The sequence below is a fragment of the Odontomachus brunneus genome, unplaced genomic scaffold (assembly GCF_010583005.1).
Source record: "Odontomachus brunneus isolate Ranch 3 - 2012 unplaced genomic scaffold, Obru_v1 Obru_scaffold_015, whole genome shotgun sequence".
Lineage (NCBI taxonomy): Eukaryota > Metazoa > Arthropoda > Insecta > Hymenoptera > Formicidae > Odontomachus > Odontomachus brunneus.
This window is the reverse complement of record NW_022639465.1, coordinates 1,085,611-1,098,075: the sequence shown is the minus strand read 5'-3', so window position 1 is coordinate 1,098,075 and position 12,465 is coordinate 1,085,611. Positions and strand designations below refer to the sequence as shown.

Genomic DNA, 12,465 nt, shown 5'->3' with positions numbered 1-12,465 from the left:
AACGCTATTCTAAATAAAACTTTATACATCTTATGTTTGCACGCAAATCAATATATTAAAAATGCCGCGTCGATTAATAGCGTTTTCTATACATAACATCCCATATACATACCATATACATACAATTTACTTATAAATAAATATTATATGTAGAATATATTTATTTCTTAGAAATTAGAATCTTATTTTTAATCTTAATCAGAATCTTAGAAAGATATATCAATGAGAGATGACCTGCAAAATCACTGCAAGTCTGGCGAATCGGAATACAAGTTCTGAAGATCGGCCAGAATCTTGCTCGACAAAGATCTGGTGCTACTAGTTTCGGGGCACATATTGTTGTTCGATTCGGTGGAATCAAATCGTTTGATGTTCGGCGTCAGCAAGCAGCTCATACGCGACTTCATAGCCATATATTCTTTCCAAGGTTTTCCAGTCTTCTTGTCCTTGCGCCCACTCATCAACGGAGTATTATCCATACGCGACATAATCGGCGTAGCAGGCTCTTTGCTCGCGATATTCAATTCATGTTCTAAATTCACGAAGCTATCATTATCTGCGTTTGAATTCTTCAGAGCCTTCGCCATCAATCGCGCGGAACGCCGGCGCGTTTCACATGAAGGCTTGGAGCGCTTCGCAGACAAACTTATACCCTTTTCGTTTTCCTTATTGTCCGCAACAGGTGTGAAATCGATTTGCCGCGACGGCTGTGTTTCTACGCGATCTTCTGTTGCCTCAGGCACGTTAGTTTCCGCACATGTCAATGCATCAGAGTCGAGTGTTGTAGAAGTACCTTTTGAGTCATCAACTTCAGTGGCGATGATCTGAACATTTGACGACAATATTGTGCTCGCATTATTGATTACTTCTGCGTTGTCGGTGAAATTTCCGGTCATCTGCTTTTTAATCTCGATCTCGTTGGTAACTTTACTCGCAGTTTTCGTGGACAATAAGTTTATAACGTTAATTGATGTCAATTTCAATTGGGAAATATTCTCCTCCAGTCTGCACATGATATTCATATGAGACTCCAAGTTGGATGTCAAAATTGCTAGTTCTTTCTTGCTGAGAGTCACATACTCACAATCATCATCAATACCGCGCTGTAAATCCACACAAGACTCACTCATCTTTTTAATAGCTTGTAAAGGTACACGCATATCTTCAATCGTTATCTTTTCTACGCCAGGTGTGTATACAGCATTCGTTTCTAAGTTGAGATATCTACCATTGTGCAGATTGACATTCTTCTTCGCATCTTTACTATTATTATGCGTGGAAAGCACTTGCGGTTTGTCAATTGTGACGTCACCATCGCTATTTTGCTTGCTGCAGATGTTAACGTTCAAGGCCTCATCGATATTTGAGTGCTTGTGATTTGCTTTTTTCACTGCATTATTTGCGTTTGAATGGGAATTAGAGGAATATAAAATACTTGTGACGGGCCGATCGTTCGTTTTAAATGTCTGCAACGATGTATGCTGTATGACTGATGTTGTGTTATTTTTCTCTTGCACAACAGGATTATTTACAAGTACATCTGCATCTTCTATAAAGGGAGAATTCTCTGACACCTCGGATATTCTAGGATATTTGCTTATGGACTTTTCTGTTAAGATACGCACTTGATTTAAATGTGGAAACATAGATTTGCTTTGCTTGGAACTGTTCTGTGCAACATGCATATTCCTTATGCTGTTTGGCGGCAGTATAAAGCTTCTTCTATGAGTTTGCAAGCTTCTCTCACTTGCTGTGGATTTATTGTGCAAATTACTCGTGCTTGTTCTTACAAAGTGTTTGGTTTTTCTTGTAGTATGTGGGGTCTCTGTAAATTTCAAATTTCGCCGAACATTTTTCTCACTGTGATGAAATCGATTAATCATATTCGCTCCTGTAACATAACAAGACACATAATAACTGTTTAATAAAAAATAAAAGTAATAATTTAATAAAATTGATAACTAACAAGTCACAACGACATAAATACTATTCATAAATAAATAAAATAAAAACAAAATATACACACACTCACCACTTTTTTTTTGAGTTGATTTCTTTTTCACATAAGGTGTAATTCTTTCAGGTTGACTTATTTTAACAGCTGAATCTGCAAAAATATATACCAGTATCTATTAATAGAATTGAAGCAATATTTTCATATATATGTAAAAAATATCCATAAAGTTAATAAAATGTTATCTTCATGTACAAGTATATTGAAAAGAATATATAATATATAATATATATAATATTATATTATATATATATATATAATATTTTATAAAGAATATAAAAATATATAATATAATGTTTAATAAGATAAAAATAATAATTTAATAAAATTGATAACTGACAAGTCACAGCAACATTAATACTATTCATAGATAAATAAAATATATACATACCATTTTTCTTTTTAGTTGATGTATTTTTCCCATAAGGTGTAATCCTTTCAGGTTGACTTATTTTAACAGCTAAATCTATAAAAATATATATCAGTATCTATTAATAGAATTATCATAAAGCAATATCTTCATATATAAATAAAAAATATCCATAAAGTTAATAAAATGTTATCTTCATGTAAAAGTATTGAAAAGGATGTATACATATAAACATATAATACATATAAACATTTTGTATTACCTTTTAGGCCAGTTTGCAATTGTTTAGGAAACAATTGTGCAATTTTTACAGGTTTAGATATTTCTCGTACTAGAAACAAATATGAAAAAATCATGTGGTCAATATATTTAGTTACATTGTATATTAAGGAACAAGCAAAGAAATAAACAAATAAGTAGATAATAAGCAAGTAATAATAAGTAGATAATGTGAATAGATTCTTCATTTAGAAGAATTATTGTAGCAGTACAAAAATATATCAAGATATTATACAAGCACAACATACAAACAATACAAAAAATCAATATTTTATGGACCAACCTTTGCTTTCAGATTGTGATAGTTTCTGGTAATCAAAATGATCCATTTTTCTCCTAATATGATTTATTGTGGAGTTGCACTAAACAAAAAAACATTCTTTTAAATCCCATTATTTTAGTGGTAAATTCAAATATGTAAAACAATAGTCTTCCTCAAAATATTTAAAGCTTAAAAGCACTACGATTCGATAGCCACATACATATGTTTGTATAAAACATACAAATCTACTATTTTCCTAAATAATCTTATTTTATACATAAAATGATATACACACTGTAGAACTGAAATTTCTTGACATGATTTCTATTTCTTCAGAAGCATATATCTAAGTTTATTTATTCTCTTCGTTATACTTAATTGTCGCACAATATTACACACCTTCTTATATATATTAATATGTTAGGTATAATTATAATATTAAACACAACAAACACTTCTTGTTCGTCTGTAATCATCTGTGACTCTCTTCGTATTATTTCAAACTTTCTCATAACCGTCAACCACCACGAAGTATAATAAAACTAGTTGCGACAATGGCTGCGTTCAGCAGAGAAAGCTGCTTTGCAACTGTTGTAAAATTCGTGAATCTGATTGGAGTATGCTCTTAATTTCGGTTGAATCCAAGAGTATGTACCAATCAGATTCATGAATTTTACAACAGTTATAAAGCAGCTTTCTTTGCTGAACGCATCCAGTACAACAGCAGCTTATTGAACGCTTAGTGAACTTTTACATCCGATTGGCATATTCCTTTAGATCTAAAAATATATACCAATCAGATGAAAGAGCTCAGTGAACGGTTGTAGTACTAAATGCATCATTCGTTTACAATTTTGTAATGACCGTTTTCCAATGAATACTGTGTCACACAAAGCTATTTTATTGGTTACTTGTTATTACAGAAGATATCTTTAATAATGTGTAGCCAAAATAAAATGACTATATGTAATAAGTCTTCTACAATAGGCAATAAAGCCAGAATTCGATCGAATGCACTAATGCGCCCTCTTTCTTCTGCTACTAAAGCCAGCGGAACACGATGCTTGTTTCGATGCTGGTTGCTTGCTGGATAAAAATACTCTGTTTTGGTTGGTGCATTTCCATCCATGAAATGCACCAATCAGAACAGAATATTTCCATCCAGTAAGCAACAAGCATCGTGTTCCGCTGGCTTTAGTAGCAGAAGAAAAAGGGCGCACTAGTGCATCCGATCGAATTCGACATTAGATATACGTTAAGGCCAAATCACACTAGTGATTGGCGATTGACGATTGACAATTAAAGATTAGATTTTAACGAATCAACAAACTTCAGCCTTGCCTTGCTTTGTTTCAATTGGTCAAGTTCCAATCTTCAATCGTCAATCATCTGTCGCCAATCGTTAATGTGATTTGGCCTTAAAGCCAAATTTCCAATTGCTTAACACATCTTGACACACACGTACACAAAACCAGTTTATTGGTCACATATTATCTAAAATATCTCGTAAGATAATATGCAACCAATAAACTGGTTTTGTGTAACACAGTGTACGCTACTGGAAAGCACCCACTAGCGATTGGCGATTGATGATTGACGATTGAAGATTGGAACTTGACCAATTGGAACAAAGCATACCAAGGTTGAAGCTCGTTGATTCGTCAAAATCTAATTTTCAATTGTCAATCGTCAATTGTCAATTGCTAGTGTGATTTGGCCTTTACTACAATCACTCTTTTACTGGGTGCTTTCCAATTGCTTAACACATCTTGACATACGTATACAAACCAGTTTATTGGTTATATATTATCTAAAATATCTTGTAAGATAATATGCAACCAATAAGCTGGTTTTGTGTAACACAGTATACGCAACTGTAAAGCCTATTCTACAATTGCGTGAATTTGGTTGTAAATGGTTGTAAGTGATTACGACAACCAATCAGAGTAAAGCAATCAGTGAATAAAACATTCGGATTGGTTGACCCTTAGAGTTATCGCACACAAATTGACATAACTGCATATGCATAGCATAAGACCATTGTACCATATGACCATATGACCAATGAGCATCGAGTATTAAGTCGCCATATTGGTGTTCGATGCTTAATATTCGATGCTCATTGGTCCATACGATCTTATGCTATGCATATGCAGTTATGTCAATTTGTGTGCGATAGCTCTTACGTTCACGACTACGCTTACGCAATTGTAGAATGGGCTTAAAGCACCCACTGTCGCGCATGCGCGAAGGACGCGACCCGGATCAATATATTGAGCGCGATCCATTAGACACCACAAACGCTTTGAAGCGCCTAAAGGGAAGCCATGATTAATCTATACGGCGCTTTGAAGTATCTACAGCGTCTAATGAATCGCACCCACCGACTGCGATACTCTTTCACTGCAGTGATGGATTTTGGCAAAATATGTCTCGCGCATGCGTACACAGCAAACGCTCGGAGTCCTCACTGACGTATATACTTTCGTCGAATCTGAGGTATCGTTAGGGCCCTGTGAGAAAAGAAATGTGAAGGAATTAGCAGGAGGAAGGAAAATTGCTTTGATAGGAATAGAGTGCAAGTAATATGAATAATAATAAGGAAATTGACATATTTGTTATTTACTGTAATACTGGAATACTCTCCTTTTTGGTTTCTTGCTCCTTTTCTCGATGCCACTTGATGTCGGCTGCTGCGGATCATCCATCTTCTTTGTTCTAACAAATTTATTATTTTTTCAGCTATTCACTCAGTACACGTTGACACTTGTTTATAAACACACATGAGAACAATATAAGGGCCCCTTATAGCACCTACTACTGCATTCTAGATACATTTCTGAACGCAGCTGATTTCTAGTTGTGACATCACTTACGCATGCGCACGAAGCTTCTTGGGACGGCGAATATCTTGCCAAAATCCATCATTGCTTCACTGTCGCGCACGCGCGAAAAACACGATTGGGATCAATACACTGGTTTCAAGTGAATTCTACTTTCAGTCGTTGGAACATGCTTGTAGAAGTCATTGGGTACGTTTAGTGAACACAACAGTTGAGTAATTTGTCAAGTTAATCAGCCTAGACTTAGAGGAATCTAACAGTAAAAACCAATGATCATTGATTGCCACTGATCGCTTTGTTCCGTTAATCGCAGTCATTGTATCTGCGTGTATTTACGTGAATACTGTGTGAGATATTATTAAACAACTCGTGACATAATTACGAACGTTTAGTTAATTATATCGTGATTATTAGACAGAAACTGGTCAACAAATATCGCGAGAAAGTATACGTACTAGCTTTCTATTATTCGATAACACCGGCAAATATTTTATATATATTGTATACATTGTTTCTATTGCGTACAGTTTGACATATTCCAGAATTCCGCGTTAGATTTTACATTGAAAAGTAATTGACGCGTTACATGTTTAGTTTTTTAAGTTTTTTAAGTGCTATGGGCGCATATAAAATATTCTCTGCAGCCTCTGAACATTCAGCGTGAAATGTTTGCAATGAACTATGGACGCATGTATATGTTTGGAGTTGGTTTTATCATGTACTATCGGCATTTTCATGGGCTACCGTTTATACGTCACCCTTTCAGCTTGTTAGCAATAGTTTCAATTATAGGCTTTATTACTTTAAGCTCAGAATATCAATTTTGTTCTATCTAATGTCGCTGCTCACAGTTGGAATGTCTACGACACTTGACAATGGCTACATTTAGAAAAACACAACAGTTGTACAACGGTTGAATAATTCATCAACATAATTTGCCTAAAATTAGAGATCTAATGGTAAAGACCAATAATCACTGTGTTTTCTGAATATAGCCAATGTAATTGAGTTTTGTATCAGAATATTTTTTTGTTGCACTGCTTCATATTCAAAGGATTAAGAGTTCAGAAATTCAGAGAGAGAAAGAAAGAAAAATACTTGATCAAATTATAGATTATACACAGAAAAAGTATTTGCACTATTTATATCAGAGAAAATTAATTAGAAGTTTTATATTTTTTTTCAGTTGAGTGACATTTGTGAAAATGTCTACTCCACCACATTTACTGAGTCTAAAGTGGGCCACAGTAATGGACCAGCATGCCCAACTGGCTGCCCAAGTACAGGCACAGGCTGCTGTACAAGCCGCTCATACTCCGGTAGAAATTATAGTTAAGCCATCGATGTCTGAGATGTCTGAACAACCAGAGCTTATATCAGAATATGAACTTCTGGAAAAAGGTAACATCTATAGAAAGCAATTATTGCAATATATAGTCTTTTTGCAATAACTTTATTTCAGCACAAAAGTGGCAAGTGCTGCAGTTAAAGCGGTTTGCAAATTTAAAAAGGAAGCTTGAATTACTGGATATCGATTGCCCTTGCGGATACAATCTCATGTTCTGCCCTATTTGTCAGGAATACTGAATTCACACTGAACATGTGATACACATACTAAATAATTACTTTACTAAATGGTAACTTGCACGCGTATCGCACTATTTATTTTAAATTACTGAGATTTTCCGTGTAGTGAAAGCATTTCTATCGTGCAAGCGTTTGGCGACGGCGAATGCCGCGCGCGTTAAACCTTTGAGAAATTTCCCAACTGAAGTATCATTTTCCATTTAATCTACGTTAAAACAATATACAAACTTAAATTTACACGTGACTCCGGCGTGACTAAACTCGTCGCCTCGATATAACTTTATTTTAAATAATTTTAATATTGACAATGCTTGTCAACGACGATGCAATTGATACATCTTCTTGATGAGTATTATACTATAATATATGTATTTATGTAATATATGTATGTAATAATGTATGTAATAATATATGTATGTAATATGTAATATATGTATGTATAATACATACATTGTCGATATTAAGGATTCTATATCCTCACTTTGACTGTTATTTAATTATGTCAAAAACGAGAAATGGCATTTCAATTTATATTGTCAAGTTATGGAAATTGAAAAATACATGCATAAAATGATAATCTTGATCGATTCAGCACATTTGTAAAAATGTTCAGACACTTTAACCTCAGTAATATATATATGTATATATAATAAATTTATTTAAAAAATTTTAATTTAGAATTTTAATAATAAATTTATTAAAATACATTTATATATTAAATTTATATATTAAAAATTATATGTTAAAAATTAGTGTAACATGCAACTTGCATTTTTAACCCATCTGATTTCCCCTGATTTCTATTGCGTTAATTTTACGGCTGCTTATTAATTGTTTAGGTTAAAGGAAAGTGTCCGGATATTTTTATAAGTGTGCTGAATTGATCATAACTGTCATTTAGTGTATGTATTCTTTGATTTCTATGTATACTGTAATATAAATTGGCATACAATTTCTCGTTTCTGACATCATCAAATAAGGACAGCCATAGCAAGGACCTAGGAGCCTTAAGATTATTTAACAGAAAGTGTTTATTTAGTACGCGTATCAAATGTTTAGTTTTAAGTTGATTGTTCCAATCCTATAGTAAGCTACCTGACAGTTCAAATGTGCAGGCGGCCTAACTCTCCTCTTGAAAAGAAGAGGGACGATTTTCAGCGCCTCTATCATTGGTCTCACCAACCGAACTAAAGAGATCACGTGATGTGGAATGAGGATATTTAAATCCATTTGGGCGCGCACGAGAGAATTCATATATTTGGAGTATAAATCTTTGGTTTGTTCTTTTTAGCTGCACTGCTAAATTAATGCAATAAGTTAGAGTGAGAAAAATATATTTGTCTCATTTTAACTTATTACACTAGTTCAGCAGTGCTGAAAAGAACAGACCAAAGGTCATATCTTACAATCAAGTAACGGTAATATTATATCAATATTATAATTTTCTACTTTCTTCCCGGTTTTATAGCTAAAGACAGTGTAGCTTTGCTTCTCCTTTATTTTAAATAAAACTAAAAGTTTTATGTTAGCAATAGTTTCTATGTTTACTAGTGTAGCAGGCATTCATTGTTGTTAAATTATTTTTTATATATGTCTATAAATAAAATATTTTATATATATGTATATATAATTTCAATAATCTTTCCTTTCCTGTCACTCCATATATTTATGAAGTGTTCTGAACTTGGGACTGGGAAATCTGGTCATCTTAAATAAAACTGTTATAAAGTATTGTAGGTTTAAGTTGTGTGATTATATGGTAAGTTACAATAAAGTAAAATTTGTACAAAATTATGGCATACATTTGATACATATAACTTACACACAACATACTTTTATTAATCTACCAGAGATAAATATAAATCCACGGTAACATATAGTTATATTAAAATCTTTTAGGAATGAATATAAGAATAAAAATTAAAATCTAACAATGATTATGTAATAGTATATGATAATCTTTTATAGGTGATCACATTCACATTATAAGACAGGTACACGACTTCAACTCTTCCGTCAATATCTCTAATACAACAATAATATATGTATATTTATATGGTTCACGTTTATCTATTATATTATAATAATATAAAGTAATTTATATGACAATTTCAACAAATTTCAAGGAACTTTTACAAGAACGCTACAAATACTAAAAAATTATAACTAGCTATATTGCTAATAATGTTATAAAAATAAAAAATATCTATAATATTTTTAAATCGTAAATACTTAAAACTTTTAAAACTTTTAAATCGTAAATAATTAAAAGAATATGGCAGAGTAGCATCGATTTGATGTCTCAGATATTATATACAGATTATCTGACAATGACACAATGCTTGTGTACAGACAGAGTGAATCAGGATATTGTCAAAAGCAGGGTTATGCTGTAAATTACAAAATTACATCTACATCTACATAAATTGTTTATATATTTTCTGCGAGATATATATGACACGGCTGTTTGTCATGTAAACAATATAGATTATATAAAATATTGTAAATTATATACCTTCAAATATAATAACTAAACAATATAGATTATATGAAATATTGTAAATTATATACCTTCAAATATAATAAATTATATGTATGTTCAAATATAATAAAATATATATCTGTTCAAGTCAATTTGCTTACTGAGTCATAATTTACACGTGAACATCTAATCATTGTGAAGAGATTCTAAATATTTTGGATGAGATCTTACTTATAAAGATCGCCTTAGCACTTTCCGTGCAATCACACACTTCCGTTGATATTTTGTAATCAATTCTTTACTAACTATTGTGAAATTTGTAAAACGATACAAAATTTTCCTATACAGTTTAACGTACAAGCGAGTGTCATTATTGTTATTAGTGCTATTAGTGTTGTGCCACCAGATACCCTGTATAAAGTGAAAAAGAAAAAGAGATCAACGCGCAATAATACAAAATTTAGCTTTGACTGTAAAATTACATTACGGCACCATCAGATATATTGTAAGTTACCCACTGCGATGATTCTGCACGAAAGAAATTATACATCGCCTCGCATTATACATTAGAGCAGTCGGTCGAATTCTCGTCGGACGAATTTTTCGCGCGGCAGTTCAAATTCTGTACATAGGGGTTGATCTTCTTCTGAAGTGATACCCCTGTTGTGATGGTGTGCGAAGAACTTGTGCTGGGGCAACCACTGCGCGTTGAGTTTCTGGAGAATATGTCTTCCCGACAGCCAAATTTTTTTAGTAGTAGCTTCCTGATCTTGTCCTTCCACACGAATATGATGAAGATAATGAGACCCTGCAGAACGTTCGTCATGTCGCAGATGTACCAGACGGCTGGCGGCGTGTTCTTGAACATCCACGTTATTATATTCATGCACTTGGTTATGCCCATTATGATAAACAACTTCAGGTACAGGTTGAATCTGTAATATATTATTCATGTTATATTTCTTGCGATTACGGCGCGATCGATTAGTTTTATCATCGACTACGTTAATGAGGACAGCCTAAACTCAAGTAATGATATCCGTGCAAGTGCTGTAGTCTATGTTTACACGGTTACGTTGGTTAGCACGAAAAACTAATAATTAAATGTGCAAAGAACCTTTGAGAGTTTCAAAATTATAACATCAGGCACGTGAAATGCATGATAGAACGATGATGTTGCAGATTACAGTGGCTATTTCAATATTTAATTCAAATTGTTTTAAAATTGTTTTAAAACTGTTATATTGCTCTGCTATTTACTGGTTATAACGATATAACATGGCAACATAAATATAAAACGTTTTAGTATTATATCTACGTTATGTAATATTTTTATATGTAGATATTAGATTTGTTTTAAATTTAAAAATATATGGCTTAAGATGGCTTTTAGATGGTTTAAGATAATTTAAAATGGTTAAATGGCTTTTAGTTGGTTTAAGATGATTTAAGATGATTAGATGGCTTTTTTTCTCGTACGTTTTTCATACATAAAATATGATGCGTTAATATATAAAAAAAAGATGATCACAAAACAGCAAAACTTGTACCATAAAGTAGACTTTTGTAGTACTGTGTAAACGTAGCTATTATTTTAATTAAAATGATTTTTCGCGAATACTGCAAAGTGGAACCATTAAAACGGATCACTATCTTTGAAATTACTTAAATGCATTAAAATCGCTGAGTTTGATAATCTTACTATTCATGTAAATATTCGAAATTTTATCTACAATGAAGTATTTCTGGATGATCGCGGTTATCTTTAAGTAGACGAATAAATGTTAAAAAGTAACGAGGCAAATTTCGAGTGGAGCTTAAAAGTTTTCCTTAAGATTTCTTCTAAGAAGTGTGGCTTTCATCCGTTCCTTTTACACCAAGAGCATTCACTTCGATTTTATATTCGCACGGTCGTTCGTCATTCTCGTCGTTCGCATCGTCGGAGGCATCTCGCGCCCACGGTCAAAACGGCGGCAATGTTTATTCCTTCAGAAGATTTCGTAATTATGAAAGCGAACCACGGCATGGGAAAGTCTCTGTCTAAAAATAATCACCATGTGATTATTGTGTAGGAACGAGGGTCGATCGACATTATGCGAGGTCATTCGCAGGAGGCGCTATATCGATGTTATTAATTTTATCAGTTATATGGATTAATGCAGGTATTCCCAATGCAAAATTTTTCATACATAATTATATAAAATTATATATAATTTTACATTATTATATACAATTATGTATGAAATTTAATACATGTTAATACATGTTACTTATATATAATCATGTATAACTTTATACACAATTCCATATATAATTTTACATAATTACGCGTACAAATATATGTAATTATATATATAATTATATATAATTGTATATAATTATATATAATTTTATATTATTATATTTATTATTTACATATAGTTATATATAATTTTATATTATTATATATATAATTATACATAATTATGTATGAACAAATTTTATATACAATTATGCATTGTTCGGAAAATGTTCAGTCGATGGTCTCCCAATAGACCAGCGACCATACAAATCCGGCACTCTACATATACAGGGTGAATATTATATACCGGAACACCTGAATATCTCGAAAACAAAGCGTTGTATAAA

General features: G+C 32.5%; 3 protein-coding genes across 10 annotated transcripts in view; 1 reads left to right on the top strand and 2 right to left on the bottom strand.

The window, feature by feature from the left end:
- Positions 1–30: 30 nt before the first annotated feature.
- LOC116841374 lies at positions 31–3,489 on the bottom strand. 2 transcript variants are annotated; one of them, XM_032809204.1, is made up of 6 exons: positions 3,325–3,489; positions 2,947–3,025; positions 2,647–2,715; positions 2,406–2,480; positions 2,033–2,107; positions 31–1,891 (listed from the first exon to the last, which is right to left on the bottom strand). In XM_032809204.1, the coding sequence occupies exons 2-6, from the start codon at positions 2,990–2,992 to the stop codon at positions 243–245; spliced, it is 1,914 nt and encodes a 637-aa protein (XP_032665095.1). In that variant the 5' UTR covers positions 2,993–3,025; positions 3,325–3,489; the 3' UTR covers positions 31–242. The 2 variants fall into 2 exon arrangements, with proteins under 2 accessions (XP_032665095.1, XP_032665094.1); XM_032809203.1 differs by having other exon boundaries at positions 3,221–3,453.
- Positions 3,490–5,790: 2,301 nt separating this feature from the next.
- LOC116841360 lies at positions 5,791–8,974 on the top strand. 2 transcript variants are annotated; one of them, XM_032809181.1, is made up of 3 exons: positions 5,791–5,957; positions 6,955–7,169; positions 7,231–8,974. In XM_032809181.1, exons 2-3 carry the CDS (start codon positions 6,974–6,976, stop codon positions 7,353–7,355), a joined length of 321 nt encoding a protein of 106 aa, XP_032665072.1. In that variant the 5' UTR covers positions 5,791–5,957; positions 6,955–6,973; the 3' UTR covers positions 7,356–8,974. The 2 variants fall into 2 exon arrangements, with proteins under 2 accessions (XP_032665072.1, XP_032665071.1); XM_032809180.1 differs by having other exon boundaries at positions 5,830–5,978.
- A 128-nt stretch (positions 8,975–9,102) lies between these two features.
- The window catches only part of LOC116841359 (G-protein coupled receptor Mth2-like), a 33,664-nt gene continuing 30,301 nt past the window's right edge, over positions 9,103–12,465 (bottom strand). For all 6 annotated transcript variants that reach the window (XM_032809178.1, XM_032809177.1, XM_032809179.1 and 3 more), the window contains one exon: positions 9,103–10,772. In XM_032809178.1, coding sequence (XP_032665069.1) covers positions 10,397–10,772 — 376 coding nt within the window. In that variant the 3' untranslated portion in view covers positions 9,103–10,396. The remainder of the gene's footprint in view (positions 10,773–12,465) is intronic.